Genomic DNA, 22,008 nt, shown 5'->3' with positions numbered 1-22,008 from the left:
TCTAAGAACTGTTAGTGAGATTTCTTTAAAACAGAGGAGAGCTGGGGAGGGGTGGGGAGAGAGGAGTTCCGTGTACCATATACTGTACCAGATACCCTATTATGATATCCTGCAGCAAGGAAATCTGATCGATTTTATTGATTCCCCAGCATTTCCCCCACGTATTCTATGTCAACAACCAGAACCATGACCATGGAATGGCTTGTGGAACAGGTTCTTTAGAAGCCCACTGTAAGAAACAGTTCCCTGGATAATCTGGGCTCTACTAAGAAGGAAAAGGATTCTGAGAGAGGGGACCATCAACTAAGCAGTACTTGGTAATGATGGACATCAAACCACTGAAGTTTCTAGGAATGTGGAAATGAGGGATTTGATAGGGAACAACATTTTTGCCTAAAAATCCCTATAATGAGGAAAACAATTTCAAATATTTATTTCTAAAAGTTCCATCTATATTACAGGTTCTTTGTAAAAGTCGTTACTTTTCCATTCATCACCTTTACATTGAAGGGTCGGATTCAGATGTGTGTGTTTTTTCCCAAAAGCATGAGATAGCATACCACCGACAACCATTTTTTCATAAAAACAGAAATGCATAAATCGTCTTTACGTATGCCATTTATTATAAGTCCTTTGCCATGAGTTAACCAGCTAAGCTCTCTGTTGGACAGAAGATTTTCATTGTCATTCCTCATGTCTTTAGAAAGTATTGTAAAAATTCTATATTTTCTGTCTTGTCTTTATAAAGTTAACCAAATCAACAACATCTAATAGTACTAATGCACACTGGCTTCCAGTGTTTTGTTGCAAACTTGCCTATCCGTGATACAGAAAAGGAATTCAGTGTGGGGCACTGCCTCTGTAACTTTTCTTGGTATCCTTTCGTTATTCCAGTTAAAGCAGCTGTACCTTCAGTCATTCCACATATACACGCTCCATAAAACATTACCATCATTAAAGTAGGAATTCACTGCTCAGAATATCACTTCCCCAGGACATCTTTCCTTTAGTGCTCACTGAAAAGTTGTTCTTTGTGTATTTCATTTTCTAAACAGAGTCTTGCAAATAGCATAAGATGACACATGTCAGAATCCTCTGTACTTGGATTTAACTCTATAGCAAATCACCCATGTAATTTGTTTTAATACTAGTTTCTCCAGGCTTTCATCATTTGTTTTCTAGGATTCTTCCTATAATATTTGCTGACCCAGGAATTTAATGCATTTGTTACCAGATTATCTTCTGTGTGTTTGTCCAGCCATTTTTGCCAAGGCAGGAAAAACAAGTGTTTTCCTTATTGGATTTTATTATCTTTCATTTTGATGTACGAAATCTCCAAAGAGACTGCAGAACTCTTTTCATGGTGTTTAGTGAAACATTGTAAATTTCAAGACTGACTATCACAAGACTTTAAACGTCATCAAAAATTTATGGAGGCTCGTCTTTATATTCTGAATGCTTTGTTTTTAAATGTCTTGCTAATCATGCATCTCTGTACTAACGTTAAGTAATATCTCAAGGCATAATACACACTTGGGGTGAAGTTCTTTCTTAACGATCATGGTTATAAATGGTTTTTGAAATAGTCTTGAGGATTTAATTTTGTTTTAACCAACTTCTTGTCAGATCTAATTAGATGGGTATTTCTCTACTTGGAGATGTAGCTAAGGAAGAGCTTATATTGGGAGCAGAAGTGTCAGCTCAGCTGTTTTCTTGCTGGTCCCAAAAGCTTGTGTTACTAGTATTCTCAACCTCTGGTTTCTTTGTAGAACTGGTTTGTGTTTTTAATATACACTTTTATTTGGAAGAATTTTAGACTTGCAGAAAAATTGTAAACGTAATACGTAGAGTCCCATGTGCCCCATCCAGTTTCCCCTGATGTTAACATCTTATGTAACAATGTTGAACTTGTCAAAACTGACACACCAACGTTGGTGTATTGCTATTACTAAACGTCAGGCTTTAGCTGCATTTCTCACCAGTTTTTCCATTCCTGTCCTGCTTCCTTGGTCTCCTTTGGTCTCTGACAGTTTCTCAGTCTGTCTTTGTTTTTTCATGACTGACCTTGATACTTCCAAGGCATGTACTGTGCCACACATGTTACTACTAAGGATGCTAACCACCTTTCTTTCACTAAGGTGGTCTTTTCAGGCTTCTCCACTGTAAAGTTACTGTGTTTCCCTTTCCTTCTTCCTTTTTTGGAAGTGACTTATCTACCCCACACTGGAAGTGAGGAGATTAAGTTTCACTTCCTGGGAGGGGGTAGAATCCACGTACATCACTGGGTTCTTCTCTGGGGAGATTTGTCTCTTTCCCCCAATTATATTTGTTTCTTAAATCATGTATTCATAACCCCAAGGACTCACATGTATTTATTTTGTACTTTGGGCTAATAGTGATAATAATGCAGGGCTCTTTTTAAGTCCTTTGTTCATTTTATGAGTTATTTTCATTAAAATTATTGTTATCATTAAATAATATTAATAAATGCACTAAAATAGATATAGTATGATTGGTAGAACACTTGGCCAGGTTTATTCCTCAGTACATTTCAGTATGCGAGGGCTCGGTATCCTGCCCTCTGCACTGACACGGTTAGATATGGGAGCTCAAAGGACATAAGACCTCACTCCCTCTCCTTCTCTCTCTGTCCCTCTATCTTGCTTTCTTTCTGCCTCTGCTTTCTCTGTCATGGCAGGGTGACTTCTGGCAGCCTCCCCAGCCAGTAGGTAGAGCTTCGTCATTCAACAAATACATATTGCACGCTTGCTGTGGACCAGGCACCGTTCCAAGCACTGGTTATACGTGGAAAACCAGACAATGCAGGCCCTGCTCTCCCCAGCTTACATTCCAGTGCAGAATACAGATATCAGACAAGACAACAAATGATCAAATTGGTCATTTCAGGCAGGAAAACATGCTATGAAGAAATCAAAGCAAGGGAACATAAGAGTGACTAGCACACATGATCCCATATTGAAAAGAGAGACCCTCTTTCCCTCCATGACTCTGCAAAGCAACTCTGTTGACCCTTCGTGGGACCCATGCCCACGAACGGTCTGGAATGTCTCATTGATCATCCTGAGTCACACGCCCTTGCTGTAGCAGGTCAGGCCTGACCAGTAGCCCTGTTAGAATCATCGGAAGAAGGCAGGGTCTTGATCTGTGAAGGAAGGGTGCAGACCACACGGAAAAGCAACAGCAGGCCACTACAGAAGATGCCTGCTGGGATCCTGGAGGCCAGTTTTGCCTTCTTGGAGTTTCCAAGCAGTGAATCACAGGGTGCCCACCCCCAGGGGCATTACTGACATTCCGCCAAATCGACTTCTCAACCAACCTTGGTAGAATCCTTCAGCTGAAGGGTCCCTGCCTGTCTCTAGAGGTGAAACCCACTTCCCTCTGTCCTCCTTGTCCTCAAATCAGCAGAGACACTCCCTGGAGGACCCTGTGGGGACTCTGTGAAAGTGAATAGAGTCTTAGTAATTAATGCCTTAGAGAGGGAGCGCACTGGGCTGGTTACCATCCACAGGTCACATGACTGCAGAGAAGCCGCATTAGGCAACGCCATGGAGGATCCTGTACCGAATGCATCGCTTTCTCACTTCCTGCTCTCAGAGGCCCATCGGAATTCTTCAGACAGGCCAGAATCCAGTTCAAATTGATTGCTACCCCCATTATATAGCAAAAGAACCAGAAACATTAAACGTGACGAACATGAGAGAACAGAGCAGGATCTTCTTGGATTCATAACCCTCCCAGCCCTGAGTATTATCAAAGATAGCTATTTTTCTGTTCTCATTTTTTTCCCTCTTTACAACGTCCAGCACCTCAGGCAGGGAAAAATAAGACATGTTACAGGTGACAGAACAAGAAATGACAGGCTATAAGACAGGGCCTCGGATGCATGCACTGGCCTAAGTGTCTACATTTTCCAGATGAGGGGACTAAATAATCGCTGAGTTTCATCTGTTTTCTTCCTCTTTCCTGGGTAATGTTTTTGTCTGGGAAGAATTTTTTTTTTTTCTGGGACTTGTAAAAAATCAAGGAACAACAGGAACCTTTGTAAAAGCAGGCAAAGGGTCACAGAACAGCTGTGGCTTGAAATCTTGAGTATCAAGGACACTGTTTTTATTTAATAGCCACTACCTGGTAATTGTCAGGAATGGGAAAGGAGAAGGGAGAGAGGTGGAATAGAGTCTTTAGCAGTTGGTGGAGGGAAGAAAAGAACCGGAGTGGATTCCATGGCAGTCTGCAAACGTTGACCGGACCTGTCACTGTGCATGCAGAGTTGGACGAACACAAGTCTTGCATTCAAGGAACCAACAGTCTAGGTTTAAATACAGACTGAGGGACAGCGTCACTTTAGAGAAGATCCCATGGGAACGGACCACGTATATTCCCGAGACTCGCGCATGCTGAGCACCAGTCTGCTCTGGGCTCCATGGTGGATACCTTTATATCTCTTGTCTCATTGATCCTCTGAAACAGGTATTATTATTGTTTCCTTTGAACAGATTGGAAAATAGAGGTTCAGAGACATTAAGCTGTTTGGGTGGCAGAGTTGGGAAGAAGCAAGGGTGGCATTTGCCTCGCTTCCCCGCCTGTTAGCACTCTCCAATCTCTGCCCAGTGTGTTAAACCCACCTTAGCGCTTTCCTTTCTGAACAGCCCCCTCTTCGGGCCTCTCCTTGAGGTCCAGCCGGGAGGAGCCTGGCCCCTGGCGTGGCGTCTCCTCTGGGCTGTGTTGTCTGTGCCCATCCTGCCCTTCTGCCCCAGGCTGCCTCCACCTGCAATTCCTCCTTTAAGTCTTGTTTCTTAGTCCTCTTTCCTTTCCTGTCTTCATCCAGCCTTCCTCGTTGGTAAGGTGGATGACTCATGAAGCCTAAAACCAGATGTATTTTGTAATGTGATGAGCACGTGTGAAATGCCTTCACGCCCATCAATCCATCAGTCCTGGTCTTGACCACAAACTGCAAGGCAGTTGCTGTTATGTCCCTTTTATAGGTGCGGGACTGTCTCCATGATACTAGGCAACTATGTGCAGGCCACCTAGCAGATAAGAGCTGGAGCTGGGGCTGGGATCAGGTGCGTGTGCTCATCCTTTTCTAGCATATATCATAATCCTGAAGAGGACAAGGAAAGGGACTTGTGAGACCATTGTCCTTCTCCTTGAAATACCAGATAAGGGAAGAACAGAGGGAGCTTAAATTCCTTCAAAAGAAAATGACAAGCTGTTTGGCCCTTAGATGAAGAAAAGGGGAATATGTTTCTCTATCTGAAAGCCCACATGAATAGGGCTTTTATAACTGATTTGCTATAGACAGAATGTGAGGATTATTGAGAATGTCGTCATCATGATTTCCATTCTTGAACCAAAGGGCAGCTATTGAATACTAACTACCTGCCAGGCAGTATAGCACTCAGGAAGAATAATAAGTCATGGTCCCTGCTGGCCCGGAAATTCATATTCCAATGCTGCCAGGTGCAGGAATGTAAATAAATAATTACCAGAGCATGCAATGAGTTCTCTAATAGAGTTAAGTACAAGAGCCTGTGGCACACTGAGGAAGGACCCAGCAACTGCCTTAGGTGTTATATTAGGAATGCTTACAGTGAGAATCAGAAAACCCAATTTGTAGTGGCTTAAAATAAAATAGGGGGTTTGAATTTCTTTCCTAAGAGTCCTGGAGTAAGCAGCTGTAGAATTGGTTTGTAGATCAGCAGTGGGTTGACTTCACAGTCACAGGATGGCTGTCAGAGTGCCAGTCATCACATCTCTGTTCACAACAGGAAGGTGAGTGGGGTGGGAGGAAGACAGCACTTTATCTGAACCTTGTGATTAAGAAATCAAATATATGCTTTGCCATGTGTCTTTTTGAGCAATCCTGTGTCACATGGCCACCCCTAGCTGCAAGGGAGTCTGAGAAATCAGAGAGACGAATCATCATGATTGCTTGGATCTTAAATGGATCATGAGCCACTCACAGGGGCTAGGGACATTGCAACTACAAACAAAATGAATGTTCTTTTAGAAATGAAGAATAGAGTGGAGAGAAAGACTACTAGGTGGCAACCTTCTGGCATGAGTGGTCAGGGAAAGAGTTACAGAAGAGGTGCATTTGAGCTCAGCTATGAAGGACAAGCAGGCATGAATATGGTAGAGAAGAAATAAAGATATTCTAAGGAGGGGGAAAAAGGCATATGCAAAAGCACTGAGTCATGGAAGACAGGTTCAAGAAATATCAGGAAGTTCTTTTAGCCTGGAGTTAGAGTTGGAATTGTAAGTGGGAACCAGTTTGCAACAGGCTTCACTGCCAGTCTAAGGAGGACAGTTGTTATTCTGTGAGCCAAGAAAGTCAGTGGAGGTCTTGAGACAGAGACCCATTTTCCAAATACCCCTTATCTCTGTAACTGGGAACACATAAGCCCCGTGTTCTTATTCACGTGGCATTTGCACACAGGTTCTGATATCCTAGCACTTTTGCCAAGAAATCAGAATTATTTTTATGAGCCCTGTGGGTTCCAAGTACTTGAGAAGCGGAGTATGGGCTAAACTCTTTCCATGGCCGTGTCCTTGTACTGAGGTCTCGTTTCTGTCTTTGAACTGCTTTTTCCTGCGCCCTTGATAGGTGATAGTCTCTCGTTTCTCCTTTAATCACGTTGACTTTTGCTGTCTTCCCGGATGATGTTTAAGTTTCCTGGACAGTAATCAATTTTCATCAATTTCTCAGGCTCATTGCAGGCTGACTGCAAGTCTGTACACATACTCAGCCTTTACAGACATTTCAGATCCAATCAGATCACACCCCTGGGGCCCCTGATGCCTGGTAGCTTCTGCAGCCCACCTGCCATGCAACCTGGATGCCTCCTTCTCTACTTCCTCCCAAGCTGGAGGTTCAGCCCATGTATATGAGAAGTCCTAAGTCACCCCAGCAGCCTGCGTGTCCCAGGGATGGTGCCGTGCCTATGTTTGGGAGGGAAGCGTGGGTTTCATTTCTGATCCTGTAATCTTCTGAGAATCTCCTGTTCATTGCTGTAAACAGTCAGTTGATGATTACAGACATGGGAGAAATAAGAGAGAGAGAGATTCCTCACGTCTCTACCTCTTTGGGTTTGAATCCTGACTCTCCCACTTTCTAGCTGTGTAACCTGGGGCAATTGGCTGAACTTTCCTTACCTGTAAGATGGGATAATGAGAATATACTTGTAGTATTAAGTAACGTATAACTGAGCCATGACAAATGAAATGTCCAGAGCAGTGCTTGGCACATAGCAAACATCCAATATATGTTAGCTGCTAATATTAACAATAATAATTATTACTGTGCTCATGTGTCCCAGCAAGTGGAATAAGTTATGATCGGTTTTCACAAGCGTCATAGACTCACATGTACTTACCAGCTTCTTGCAGAAACGTATTTTGGGCACATTCCCAGTGTCACTTTGTCTCCTGTGTGTAAGCTTGTCAATGTATGTCATCTACACCACCAGCTTGCTGGCCCTGAGCCAGCGATGGTGGGTAATTCTGTCCCTCAAGGGACCAGGAAATGACATTTCTCAGTAGTCAGACATGAGCTGACGAGAATTATCAGCAATACTCATCCTGAGTTGGAGTTTCAGAGGCAGGTGCGTGGTTTAGTGGGAGGAGAGGTGGCCTGGGAGACAGAGCTGGTCGCCACTTCTCCCTCTGCTGTGAGTCTGGGCAAGTGACTTTCTCCCTCTGGGCCTTGGTTTCTCTATACTTGAAGTAGCCCAGCCGAGAAACGATCACCAACAACTTCTCTTTACCATCTCTTTAAAAGCACGAGTCATACTTGTAATTTAAAATGGACAGTTACGTAATGCCTGCCTCTTCCCCTCAGTTGTAGGTTCCAGAAAGAGAGTCTTGGTCTTTTGTGTCCATCTCTGCAATCACAGCCCCTATCGGTGCCTGGCACAGAGTCGGTGCTCATTCTAGTATTGAATGAATGAATGATGTGGCAGAAAGAAAAAGATCTGGGAGTAAGACAGGCCTGCCTGATTTTGTATTAGGATTGGCTACTTACTAGCTGAGAGACCTCAGGATTATTGTCTGTAAAAGAGGGATGATAATAGAAACAACGTTACCAGGTTGTTTTGAGGATTGAATGTGAAACCACACAGACACATACACACAACAGTAACAGCCCTGGCCTGTGTCTAGCATATAATGGGTATTAGGTAAACAATAGATATTACTTACTTCTCTGGAGCCTAGCACAGGGGAATGGAGTATTCTCTGTTCTGATGATTAAAAACCTAGGTGGAAAGGTATATCTGAATATACGTTAATAGACTTTGAGTGGGCTTACCTATTACAGGGCAGCTAGGTTCACGGGGTTTTTTAAAACCCCCTTGGCCTACCAGTGACCCACCATCTTCTCCCCCTACCTTCCTTTAACCTTTGCCGCTTGTTACATAACCTCAGTATTTACCTGTAGATGATACACAAACCCAGATCCCTGGGCAGACACAGAACAGGATGAGACATGATAGGGTAAGAGATGACCTGGAGGGGGAGGGCAGGGAGCACCCGGAGACCTGCATCCTCGTCCCAGCCCGGGCCTGGTCCAAACTCACCACGTGATCTTGGGCAAGCCACCTCTCCTCTGCAGGCCTCCCTCTCGGCACCTGTAAAGTGCTCAGCCATTGACATGGAACACGATAGCAGTCAGGGACCTGGGGGTTTAGGTTCAGAGCTGGGTTCGTGTCTCAGCTCTGCAACTTACCAGCTGTGAAATACAGGCAAGTCAAGTACCATCTTTGTAAAATGTACAGTGGGATTCAAATGGGCTCATGACACAGTGTCTCCAATGTGCCTGGTAGATTGGTGAATGATAAGTGACGATTTGTTTGTCTGGGGACTCATAGGCCAGCCCTGATTTCCCCTTAGTTAAAGTTTTTCCCTGTTGAAGAAGCCCAGGTTTCCTGAGTCAGATGCACATCCATCAGCCTTCCTGCTGGCTTCAGCACTTGGCAAGGACCAGAATCTTTCACAGCAAAGACGTGATCCCCACTGGGTATGAGTGTCACCAGCTCGCATGCAATTATTTTAATGCCTGGCCCGGGACCTTCTCCTGCCTGGGTTGGGTGTATTCTCAAGGGAGTCTTCCCTCTCCTTCCCTCTCGCACACTTCAGAGGGCACAGGAGGAGAATCGCACATTGTATACTCATCCGTCCCTGAAATGCACACACCGCCAAGTGGCCTCGTTCCAAGGAGCGTCTGCTGTCCCTTTCTGCCCTCTCCTGAGTGTGAGATGCCTGCTTCCCTCCTCAGGGCTGCCGTGGACCTCCTGCTGGCGGGAGGGAAAGGAGGGCAGAGCGCTCGGGGTGCAGATGGGTCCCATCTTTGAGGGGGAAGAGAACCCACGTATATGGAGCCACTGTGACATGCAGGCACTGTGCCAGGCATTTGTGTAACCCTCTTATAACCACTTTGTGAAGTTGGGGTTACTGATCCCCTCCTTGCACATGAGGAAATTGGGGCCCCAGGAGACGCAACAAGATGCCCAAGGACATGCACAGCTAGTGAAGAGGATGGCTGGGATTCAGACCTAGGCTGGTTTGACAGCCCCGGTTCTTGCTCTGTTGGTACACCTTTGCTGATTAGGGGAGAGCCGTGATGCGGTTTGGACCAAATAGATTTCCTGTTATTCGCTGTACCTTGAGAGAGAGGGGCTTGGTCTTACAAAGCAGTGTTTCCCCAGCTCAGATGGTCAGATAGGCTGTCCGTCCCGCCATGGGAGGAGAGAGTGAGAGCCCAGGGGGGCCAGTGGGGGAAGAGGAGAGCTATGTTGTCTCTTCTGTAATGTGATGCAGCGTGAAAAAAGAAGTCTTTAGAACCTGGCTTCTCCTGTTCTCCACAGAGTAAAGAGCTTTGGAGTCAGATTTATTCAGATTTATGTTTGAATCCCAGCTCCAACATTTACCAGCTTTGTGGCCCTGAGCAAGATACACCTCCATAGTTTCTTCATCCTTTTTTTTTTTAATTTTTTGACTTTTTAAAATTTATGTGTGTATGTATGTATTTATTTATTTTTGGCCACGCCCTGTGGCATGTGGGATCTTTGTTCCCTGACCAGGGATCGAACCCGCACCTCCTGCATCGGAAGCACATAGTCTTAACCACTGGACCGCCAGGGAGAGTCCCCATTTTCTTCATCTTTAAATTTGCATTCCTTGTTAGGGTCATTGTGAGGATTAAAGGAAGACAGTGGATGTGAAACAATGTGGAGCAACATAAGGTTCCACTCAGAAATGATTCCCCAGCCCAGGGGGTGAGCCATGCCCCCAGGCTTCACAGCTGACTCCTAACCAGCGTCCCTGGTCCCCCTTTGAGCCCTCCCACCCTGCCACTCGCATCTCCTCCATTACAATCAGAGTCATCTTCCCAAAACCCAGAGTTAGTAATTCCCTGCCCCCTTAAAAATCTCCAGTGATGCAGTCTGAGTTCAGAACATGGTCCCATGGGGCCAGGATCTCCCCTGTCACCTCTGCAGCCACATCTGCCCCCCTCCCCCCACCCAGGCCCTGTCTCCCCTGGAAGCTCCTGCTGGGCCTTCAAGCCCCAGCACAGGTACCTCCTTTGTTGGTTTTTTTTTTGGTTTTCATATTTTTTATTTATTTATTTATTTCGTTTTCTTATTTATTTATTTATTTGTGTCTGTGTGTGTGTGTGTGTGTGTGTTGAAACATTGAAATGCCTTTATTTTTTAATTTTTTTTACATCTTTATTGGAGTATAATTACTTTACAATGGTGTTAGTTTCTGCTTTATAACAAAGTGAATCAGCTATACATATACATATATCCCCATATCTCCTCCCTCTTGCGTCTCCCTCCCACCCTCCCTATCCCACCCCTCTAGGTGGTCACAAAGCACCGAGCTGATCTCCCTGTGCTATGCGGCTGCTTCCCACTAGCTATCTACCTTATGTTTGATAGTGTATATATGTCCATGCCACTCTCTCGCTTTGTCACAGCTTACCCTTCCCCCTCCCCATATCCTCAAGTCCAGTCTCTAGTAGGTCTGTGTCTTTATTCCTGTCTTACCCCTAGGTTCTTCATGACATTTTTTTTTCTTAACTTCCATATATATGTATCAGCATATGGTATTTGTCTTTCCCTTTCTGACTTACTTCACTCTGTATGACAGACTCTAGGTCTATCCATGTCTTCTTGATCCTCCCTCCACGATTGCCTTCTGTTACCTGTTTGGGGACATGGCTCCCCAGCAGACTGTGAGCAGGGGCAGGCACTGCCCGCAGAGGCAGAGGCAATGCCTCTGACCATCTCCCAACTCCGTATACTTTAGGCACTTAATAGTTGAAGCCAGCACGTATTAAGCGCATGTCCTTACCACTTACGTGCTTTACTTGTATTAATGAGTTGCTTTTTCACGGCAGCTCTGGGAGACAGTGCATCCATCAGTCCTGGCTGGAGGCAAAAACCATACCAATTATTTGAACAGAGAATTTAATCTTTAAAAATGATAACTAGACATAAAGCATTCACTTGGTAACTATAAAAGCAAAAAGAGAAAATTGCAGGAAACAGTTCCCACCCCTGGAGCTGAAGGAACAGAGGGAGGAGGTAGGAACTATTGCAGCTCCGGGCTGGAAGCCACACTCTGGGGTCAGCAGGCAGCTCCAGAGGGAGCAGCACCAGGCGGGGACAAAGGACCATGACGCTGCATCTGAGTTTTGAAAAAACTGCGAAGTGTGCTTAGCTGCTGCTGAAGGAAAGAAGTGCCACCACTGGCATGGAGAAAGGGGTAGGGACAGGAACACAGGACGGGGCAAGTTCCTTTTTCCCCCTCCAGACCGTGTCTTCTTCTCACTGCCCCCGTTGGCAGTGCTGAACAGGCAGACACAGCAGAAGTAGGGTTAGCAGAGTCCTGGCTTCAGCATCACAAAGCAGGTTTGGAGCCAAGAGATGAAAGCTCAAAGACTGGCCTTGGCAGGAACTGTTACTATTCCATTTCACAGATGAGGAAACTGAGGCAAAGAGAGATTAAGTAATCTGCCTAAGGTTAAATCACTACCTAGAGCAGAACCAGGATTTGACCCCAGGCAGTCTGGCCTCAGCACCCTAGCTCTTAACCCCTGGACCGCAAATGTTGAATGAATGAATGAATGAATGGGCAGGCCCCAGGTAGTACTCAGACCAGTGCCCAGCCATGCCTCCCACAAGCACAGGTCGTTCCGGCCTGACTGCCTCCTTTTCACCTGCCAGGTCATTCACTGGAACTCCCCCAAGAAGCTGCGGGTGAAGAACAAGCACGTGGAGTTTTTCCGCAACCTCTACCTGACCTTCCTGGAGTACGACGGGAATCTCCTGCGACGGGAGCTGTTCGGCTGCCCCAGCGAGGCTGACGTCAACAGTGAAAACGTGAGTGGTCCCAGGGCTCGGCCACGCAGGCAGCAGTGGCCTCTCTGCTGGTCTGCCAAGGACCTCCGGCGCCAGCCCCCATGCCAGGCTCAGGGCAGGCCCAGGAGGAGCCAGGCACCATCCCCACCTCGGGGCGGTGGCCAGGGGGACAGGCACATCAGCAGATCACTTCTGTGCTCGTCCCTGTGGATGCAGAAGGGGGTACGCTCGCCCAGACTAGGTGAAGTCAGAAGGGAGCTGTCAAGCAGAGGAATCAGAGTGAGCAAAAACACCAGTGAAACAACAGGCAAAGGGTCTCTCCACAGCGGGAAGCTCTGAGGTCTTTGTGGACATGACACCCACATGGGAGACCCAGGAATCAGGGTCAGTGCCTGGGGTGGCACAAAAGGTTTTCACAAATGGTCACAGGCATAGCTGACATCTACTATATTGTCCAGTTTCTTCACTGTTTATCATTCTTTTCGTACGTTGTATCTCATTTGATGCTCATAGAAACCCTCTTTTTTCCCCAATTAGAGTTGAAGACATTTAGGCACAGAGAGGTTAAGCAGGTTGCTCATGGTCACACAGCATGTAGGAGCAAAATTGAGACTGATTTGAAGTTCTGAGGAGCAGGATGTGGGGCAGCAGCTCACTGCAGTGGAAAAGGTAGGGCATGTGCGGTCAGGCTGACCTGGGTTTGGCTTCAATCCCTTCCGATTTCCACCTGTGTGACCTCAGGCAAGTTACTCAACCTCTCTGTGCTTCAGTTTCCTCAGCTGTCAAGTAGAGATAAGAAAAAACGGTTATAGGGCCGTTCTGAGACTAAGTGAGAAACTGCATGTAACGCACCTAGCTCAGCATCTGCCATATGTTAGATGCTTGATAAATATTTGCTCCCTGCCCTTTCCTTGACCCTTAGTATTAGACACAGAAGTAATTGGTCCATTCAGCCAACAAACATTTACTGAAGGCCTTCTTATTCTGAGCACTGAGGATTCATAGGTAAATAAGGGCAGTGGTCCCTGCTCTCATGGTATTGATGTTCTAGTTAATAACTAGATGAACTATCAGGAAAAATTACCAGCCAGTGGCAGGTGCTACATAGTGACATATGAAGTCAGGGAAGACTTCTCTGAGGAGGTGAAATTTCATCTGAGACCCAAATTCAAGAAAGAGGCTTGGAAGAGAAAAGGATCAGGGAAATACAAATCAAAGCCACAATGAGATATCTTCCTATGCTTGTTAGGATGGCTCTTATCAAAAAAGCAAAAGATAATAAGAGTTGGCAAGGATGTGGAGAAATTGGAACCTTGTACACTGTTGGTGGAATGTAAAATGGTATAGCTGCTATGGAAAACAGTATGGAGGGGCCTCAAAAAATTAACAGTAGAACTGTCATGTGATCCAGTGATTCCACTTCTGGCTATTCTGGGTCCTAAAGAATTGAAATCAGGATCACAAAGCAATATCTGCGTTTCCATGTTCACTGCAGCAGTATTCTTAATAGCCAAGCTATGGAAACAACCTAAGTATCCATCGATAGGTGAATGGATAAAGATAATGTAGTAAATATATATATATATGTAGTAAATATACATAGTAAATATATATGTGTGTGTGTGTGTGTGTGTGTGTGTGTGTATGAATATTATTCCACCTTAACAAAGAAGGAAATCTTACCATTTGTGACAAGATGGATGGACCTGGAAGACATTGTGCTACGTGAAATAAGTCAGTCATGGAAGGACAAATATATGCATGAGTCCAAATATACAAGGCATCTAAAATAGTCCCACGTATAGATGCTGACAACAGAATGGTGGCTACCAGGGGATGGGGAGAGGGCATTGTGGGGAGCTATGTTCAGTGGTTATAAAGGTACAGTTATAAGTAAGTTCCAGAGATCCACTCTACAACCTAGTGCTTATAGTTCACGGGGTACTGTGCACTTAAAATGTATTCAGGAGTGTAGATCTCATGTTAAGTGTTCTTACCACACACACACAAAGAAAAAAACCAAGACACTTTTGGAGGCAATGGTTATGTTTATTACCTTGAATGTGGTGATAGTAACCTGAGTATATACATATATCCAAACTCATGTTTTCATTATGTGTCATTTTTTGTGTGCCAACTATACCACAGTAAAGCTGGAAGGAAAAAAAAAAAAAAAAAAAAAGAACAGCAAAGGAAGTACATTCCAGATGGAGGAAGTTGCTGGTGCAAAGGTCCTGAGGTAGGGCAGGTTTGATGTGTGGAGCTGATGGATGGCCTGTGTGCCCGGGACTGCTGGGGAAGGAGGAGAACAGGAGATGCAGAGCAGCAGATAGCCAGGAGGCAGGCTGAAAGGAGGCTGGAAGTAGGTTAAAGAGTCAGGATTTTGTTTTGTTACTGTTGTTTTTTGTATTCTTATCTTGGATGTCAGGAGAATTCTTTTAGGCTCCAATGGCAGGGGAGGGCGTGTGTGGAAGCTCTTGCGGGCTTACACTCACCTGGCCCTGTATCAGGATGACTGGTCACACGGCCACCCCTGCTCTCTGTCACTTGGCCCCCAGGTCACAGTGGCGTTGCCTCTAGCTCCAGCCCTTCTCCATGTCACCCTCCATACCTTCCTCAGCGTCTGGCCTTCTTTACCACTGGCAAGAGAGGAAAGAAAACCACTAAGCACTTGACCTCTGTCTCAGATTCTGGGAAGCCCTTAGAGGTCTCGACAAACACTGTGTTCTTCTGGGTTTTCCTTCCGTTCTCTTTACTCACATCAGTATTTGTTGTCCTCATCAATATTTGAGCACCCATTCTGCACTCGTTCTCCAAACATTAAATATAGACTCTTCTCCTGCTCCTTTTTTTTTTCCCTCCACGGAAGAGGCTCAAATAAAAAGCCTTGCAGATTGACACCATCAGGTAATCTCCGGATGGGTGAGTTCCCGTGCTGCGCTGCTCGATGCCTTACAAAGTGAAACTCCCTTTAAAAATGACTCACCAGCTCTTCCTACACCGGCTTCCCCTGGTGGGTCATCAGAGGGCAGAAGTCTTTGGTTGTCCCTCTCGGAATCTGTGACTGCATTTACTTGTTTAACACGCACGTGTGAGAGCCGGCCACCTGCCAGGCACTATGCAGGGCACCGTGGTTGAAATTGGAGGCTGGCCCACGCCCTACAGAAGGTGCTTGCCGTGGACCAGTGTCAGAGGTGGCAAGAGGACAGTCCGCCCGGGTACAGGGAGGGCCATGAAGGAGAGAGCAGCCTTCTTTGAGGCTCACCTCAGCTGTCCCCCCCAAACACTCCCCTTGATGCTGAGCCCACATCCACTACCTTTCTGCTCCTCCTACACCCCAGGCTCTCCCCGCCCTCCTTGGGAAGCCCTTTGTACTTGCTTCCCAAGTCCTGGGACACCCTGACCACCCCCCAGCCTCGGGTAACCCTTAATATCACTCTCTGTGATGTGCCCTATTTTCTTTTCCTCAGCGCATACCTACTATCCACAATTATTTGATTCATGTCATTTTTTTCCTAGTTTTTTTCCCCAGATATAAGAGACTCTGCCTGTACCGTTCACCTCTGGGGTGCCCTCCCCTAGAATGGAAGCAGGCACATAACAAGCACTTAATAAATGTGTATGGAATGAACTGAACAAGTAAGAGGGAAGAATGAAGGACCAGACACAAAGGAAGAGCAGATGAAGAAGTAGAGAGTTCGGAGAGAACGTGCTGGTAGTTTCTGTACCAGAGCAGAGGCATGTCAGGAGAGGGGCAGAGAATGACGCTGACCGAAGGGCCTGGGCTGTGCTTCGTAGTTTAGACTTAATCCTATCAGTAGTGAGGAGTCACCAAAGGGCATTAATCATGGTCACATTTACATTTGAGAAAAATCACTCCATGTAGAGAATAGAACGGAAAGGGTGAGACTGGAGGCAGGGAGACCACTGAGAGGCCGTTGCCGCATCCCAGGCCAAACGATGGTGATGGGGCTCTGACCAGGGGCGGCAGCCGCGGGGATGGAGAGGACAGATGGATTGTTTTGTGGGTGCTGAGAACGGGAGCAAGTGCAGCTGGCAACCATAAACCGAGAGGGCAGGTCCCTGTGCTCCGCTTCAGTCAGATGCCCCTGGCTGGACAGGCCCGCAGCGGCAGGGGCTGGAGCAGGCGGAGAGTCTGTAACATCGCAGCCTGGAATTGTGTCTCCGCGGGGAGCTCCACCCCTGGTCCTTTGCAGCATGCTGAGTGTTATCTGCAAACACAGCCATCGGGAAAGGGTAAGACCTTGTATCTGGCCCAAAGTGGAATGCTCCCAGCTTTGGGGAAGAAGTCCTTGGAACTATGACAAGCACACAGTTAGTGGTCGTCTCAAAGACTGGAAGTCAGGGACCTCTCCATTGGACTGCAGATCCCAGATGGGAAAGGGCTCAGGTGGCAGGGTCTGAGTCTCAAGACGCGTTCCTCCATTCAGCAAATAAGTCATTGAAATGGTCACCAGCCACAGGGCTAGTGATCCTAGGGGAGCAAGTGCAGATCGAAGCCTGATTCTCACAGTGCTCGTCTAGTGAGGGATGCAGGCAGGCACAGGGTTGTCATCCAGTGTGATAAGTGCCGGGACACTGTGATGCTCTGAGAGCACACGAGAAGGGGAGAGCAGGTATGTCAGGGAAGACTTCCTGGAGGAGGTGAAATTCGAAGGATGAATAAGGCGGAGTGAGAAGGTACGGAGAGTGGAGGGAGCGGCACAGGCAGTGGAGACCAGAAGTGAACACGAGCACGGCATACTCGGCTTCCAGTGCAGCCAAAGTGAGCACGTGGAGGGCTGCACAAGTTCATTTTTGTATTATTATGTCTTCACGGAGGTGATGATGATAATAAGGGTGTGAGCTCTCTGGTCAACCCAGATCGCTCATTTAATGGACGTAGGACCTCAGAGAGGTCACATGGATGCTCTGAGCCTTGGGTTCACCATCTGATAAATAACTGGGGACAGTGATGCCTTTGCCATAGTGTCTCATGGATAATTTATGTTAAATCACCAAAAATAGGACACCCAGAACACAATGTGCATTGAGAAGGGGGTTTATCACAAACCACAGTGCCCAACCTGTCTGATCATAATCTGTCGTTCCATTAATGGGTTTGGGGATTTTAAGATTTTTTTTTCTAGGAAGGCCTGGCAGAGAGATGAACCTACAGAGTCACTTAGAAATCTGTGTATGATGCATGGGAGGGGCTGTCACATTTGCTCTGGATCAGACAATCCCAGGTAGATTTCTCCTCCAACAGGAGACTCTGGGTGGGAGGAAGAGGCCATTTGGTTGGTCTTGGTGCCAGAAAGAGAGAGGGAGAGAGAAAAGAAAAAGGAAAAGAGGGAGGGAAGGAGCATGAATTCAGGAGGTTGGGGGGTTCAACCCTTCAGTAAGCAGCAAACCCCATTTTCCAGCCTTTGTTTGGGGTACTTGCTCCAAAACGAGATGGTTTTGTTTGGAAGAGCTCGGGCTCCAGCTGCAGCGTAGAATGACAGTAGCTGATGGGACATAGCCACTCCTGTCCCATAGTTTGTCTGGGCATCTCTCCCTGGAACCAATAAGTTAGTCTGTGTAATGCAATAAGCATTCACTTGGCATTAGTTACTATAATTTGATTGAAGTCGCAGTGGAAGCTAGAATTCTATATATTAGCATTTCTCTCCCCTTTCCTCAGCAACCCAGCTGCTCAAGCATAGCCACGAAACCCTGGGACTCCACAGAACACGGCTGGATAATCATGGATATTCTCTACCCCCTAATCCATGCAAAAATCCTTCTACAGTGTCTCTAACAGGCTTACATCTGGTTTCTGCTGGAATCTTCCCAAAGACAGGGAGCTCACCACCTCCAACAGCTTAGTGCACTGTTAGAAAGCTCCAGATGCTAACCCATTCTTCCTCAGGTTGAGTTGAAAATCCCCCCTTCTGGAAAGAATCCATTAATCTGAGTGGATTAATCTCATTAATCTTGGGTGCAGTAAAAAAAATAAGGACACCCCCTGTGGTCCCCAACAGCCAGGTAGATAGTGGAGCTTCCATACAGCGTGTTATCCAGAAACATGTAACTCTCCCCAAGCATTGTATTTATAGAAGGCTGCTTTGTCATCAAGAGTGCCTTGCTCCACCTCAGGGAGTTTTCCAGATAAAAGAAACTCACCTTTCTAAATGCAAAACTATTAAAATATATGTTATTATAGATGTTTTCCAATTTGGATGGGAATCTTACTAAAGTACATGCCCTTCCTTAGTAACCAAAGTATACCAAACTCAATTTACAATTTTCAGTGACTAAGGTTGCACTGAGTAGGCTGAGGGGGCGGGAATTGGCCAGAGGAGGGAAGATGCTGTTTATCCTGGCAGGAAATGGCCTCAGACTGTTCGCTGCTTATTCTGCAGATGCCTTTCTGACAGCTGTCACTTTCACTTCATCAGCTTCAGAACAACCCTTTCTGGGCTCAACCCCCTGTTCATCCTTCCCGTGGCAGCCAGAAAAAGGAAAACCAATGGTACTGAGGTCAGAAAGTCCAGTGGTAAAAGAATTATCCACTGTCACGTTAGAAGTTAAATTACGAAACGTAGCAAACGCCTAAAAAGTGAAAAAAAGCGGGCTTCCCTGGTGGCGCACTGGTTGAGAGTCCGCCTGCCGATGCAGGGGACGCGGGTTCGTGCCCCAGTCCGGGAGGATCCCACATGCCACGGGGCAGCTGGGCCTGTGAGCCACAGCCGCTGAGCCTGCACGTCCGGAGCCTATGCTCCGCAACGGGAGAGGCCACAACAGTGAGAGGCCCGCGTACCGAAAAAAAAAAAAAAAAAAAAAAAAATGAATAAAAGCAAAAAGACTGGATACCAATGAGTTTTCACATTTATATGTAATTGTAAGTCAATAGACAAATGTCTGCAGACTTGGAGTTCCCTTATCCGATGCCCACAGCAGACATCACTAATTGATGACCCCAGTTGTCCATCTGGGCTCAGCCCCAACCCCAGTATCCTCACCAAGACAGCACTCCAGAGAACCAGTAACCATCCCCAAGCAATAACACAGGAGATGCGGAAGCCTGTTGGGCATCCGCGCACTAGGCCTTCATCATTCTGTTCTCTCCTGCATGAGGAGAGCTCTCTGTGCTGCTCCAAGACCTTTCTCTGCTTCTTCTAGCCTTTGACAATTGGAGATTTCCTGCAGGGAAAGCAAAAGGGAAATGCAACTTTAATCTTCACCACAATCAAGGGAAGGAGGCGTTACGAGTCACTTTTCACAGATTAAGGAAACCAAAGCTCAGAAGAGATGAGTTACGTGCTCAAAATCAAGCAACTCCTACATGATGGAGCCATGATGGGAAACAAGGTGGCCCTAACTTTGAAGTCGTAGACCGAGCGAGGCCATGCTTCTCAAGTGGATGTAGATCCCTATTTAAAATTAACATAAGAGGAGCTACAACTCATTCAGCGATTCTCCTAGTTGCTTTTACTTTATATCACTGTTCTTACAAACAGTATTCTTCTACGAACCCTGCAAGGTAGTTATTATTATCATTATTTTTTAGAGGAGAAGACGGAGGCTCAGCGATATGAAATCAGGGGACAGGTTGGTGGCAGCTCTGGAACTGGTATCAGTCTTGCTGAGTAGTCTTTTTACAACTGCTGAAAACACTCCATGATCTAAAGTTGTAATACTTACCCCAATCCCAGCACCCCCATCTCCCAGAGCTCGTGCCTTTATTTTTCTCCATAGCACTTATCACCCTTCGATGTATTATATTCTGGACTTATTTATTTTGTTGGTTCTGTCTCTACAACTAGAATGTAAGTTCTGGGACTGCAGGGATGTCTGTCTGTTTCATTCATCAGTGTATCTTTATGCCTATGAAAGACTGCCTGGTATGTGCTTGATACATTTTGTAGAACCAATGAACAAGTCTTTGTCTTGAAGTATTTGTGGTGCTCTGGAAAGATCCCTGTACTTAACATCAGAAAACCAGGCCCCAGGACTAGATCTATGCCTTCAAGCATAACTCTTGGCTTCCCTGAGCCTCAGTTTTCCCACCTGTAAAATGGTCAGTAAACAAACCCAGCCCAGGCTGGTATGTGCGTTGAAGGGCTTAAGGTATGCGAAGGGCTACAGGCCACAGGCGGTCTCCTTATGAGTATTGGCCAGAAAGCACGTCCTGGATGCCTTCCCATCCAGCTGCTCTCAGCCCCCTGCCTCGCCTCTGAAATGAGGGCTTCCACGTTCAACCCCCTCGTGCTACAAGGGTGATGGGCCGCCTGTGGGGTCACATCCCCTGATGCTAAGCTCACTAAGAAGAAAAGACAACGGCCTCACGGTGGCTCAGTGAGAAGTTAAAATTAAGACACATGTAAACAGAAGCTACCAGGGAACAGATGGCTCTGTGGAAACAGCTGTATCCCAGACAAACCCCAGAGAAACCCCAGAATGCATTGTTGTTCTCACGTGCGGGCCGCCTGTCACCAGCTCTTTAATCACACAGCGGGCAGCGGAGCCCAGGGTGGATGGCGTCCAGAGCCCTACAACAGGCTGCCCGAGGCCAGCCTCCAGTGACGTTCCATGGCGTGTTAAGTTCCAGAGCCTGAAGCATCACAGTGTTTGCCTGGGTGGCCAGGAGAGGGGATAAAGGTGGGAGTCACGGTCCAGATACTCAGAGGGTGTGTCTGAGCCACGGGGATACATCCTTCCTTCACACACCTGGGCTCTGGCTGTCACCTTTCCAAACCCGCCAGGTGCTCAATTCTCCTGTGCCTCTTGTCAGTCGCAGCCCCCGCCCTCTTCTCCTTTTGGCTGAATCTTCCTCCCCTAACTGGCTCCTCGTGCGGTAGGTAAGAGGACAGCTCTGGAGCAAGACTGCCTTGCATAAGATGTTAGGAATACTCCCTTTGGGATTTCAGGCCACTCAAACTCTCTGTGCCTCAGTTTTCTCGCCTGTAAATGGGAATCAGGTAGGACTCCTCCTACCTGGTTGGCTTGATGAGAACTAAGTAAGGTAAGACAGGTCAGGAGCTTAGGTCAGTGTAGCACATAGCACATCCCCCGACCTTGAGTTTTGTTTGCATTATGAATACACAGTTTTACAATTGCTAACTTGCTTCTTTGTTTCCCCACCCAGACTGTATAAACAATTTAAGTGCAGAAATGGGTTCATTCCCCATTCCTAGCACAGGGCTTGGCATAAAATAAGGGACTATTAATTGTGTGCAATGTACCCATTAATACTGATAGCTGGGAGGGAGCAGACCATGCCTTTTTCTTATTTTCTCAGAGCCTCAGTCAGTGCTCAGCAGACCCTCTCTGAACCGTCACTGAATGGTCCATGCTTCTCCCCTCCCACGAAAGAATGAAGGTGGCCCATGCTTTGGTTTCCTTGGAAAACAGTGTTTTGGGTTCCTGGAATTTTGTTGATTAAAATGCACAGCAGGCAACCAGCGAGCTGGTAATTTTTCTCTGCCTGTCCACGTGGTTTAATAAAACTTAACCACTTCATGGAAACCCCAGGGAAGAGCCCTGAGTTAGGTTCCAAGAGACGTGACTTAGAGCCCCAGCTTTTCCGTGCACATCCCTGGTGCTCCAGTTTCCTCATCCATCAACTGGGGGCAAG

General features: G+C 46.5%; 1 protein-coding gene across 2 annotated transcripts in view; it reads left to right on the top strand.

The window, feature by feature from the left end:
• The window catches only part of LARGE1 (LARGE xylosyl- and glucuronyltransferase 1), a 602,024-nt gene that overhangs the window by 537,017 nt on the left and 42,999 nt on the right, over positions 1-22,008 (top strand). The window contains exons 10-11 of one of the 2 annotated variants that reach the window (XM_082634480.1): positions 12,252-12,407; positions 19,942-20,256. In XM_082634480.1, coding sequence (XP_082490606.1) covers positions 12,252-12,407; positions 19,942-20,055 — 270 coding nt within the window. In that variant the 3' untranslated portion in view covers positions 20,056-20,256. Of the gene's footprint in view, positions 1-12,251; positions 12,408-19,941; positions 20,257-22,008 lie in introns of those variants that run through there. The other variant, XM_082634479.1, reaches the window with a different exon arrangement.

This window comes from Mesoplodon mirus, assembly GCF_964341445.2.
Source record: "Mesoplodon mirus genome assembly, chromosome: 11".
Taxonomy (NCBI): Eukaryota; Metazoa; Chordata; class Mammalia; order Artiodactyla; family Ziphiidae; genus Mesoplodon; species Mesoplodon mirus.
This window is presented reverse-complemented; position numbering and strand designations above follow the sequence as displayed.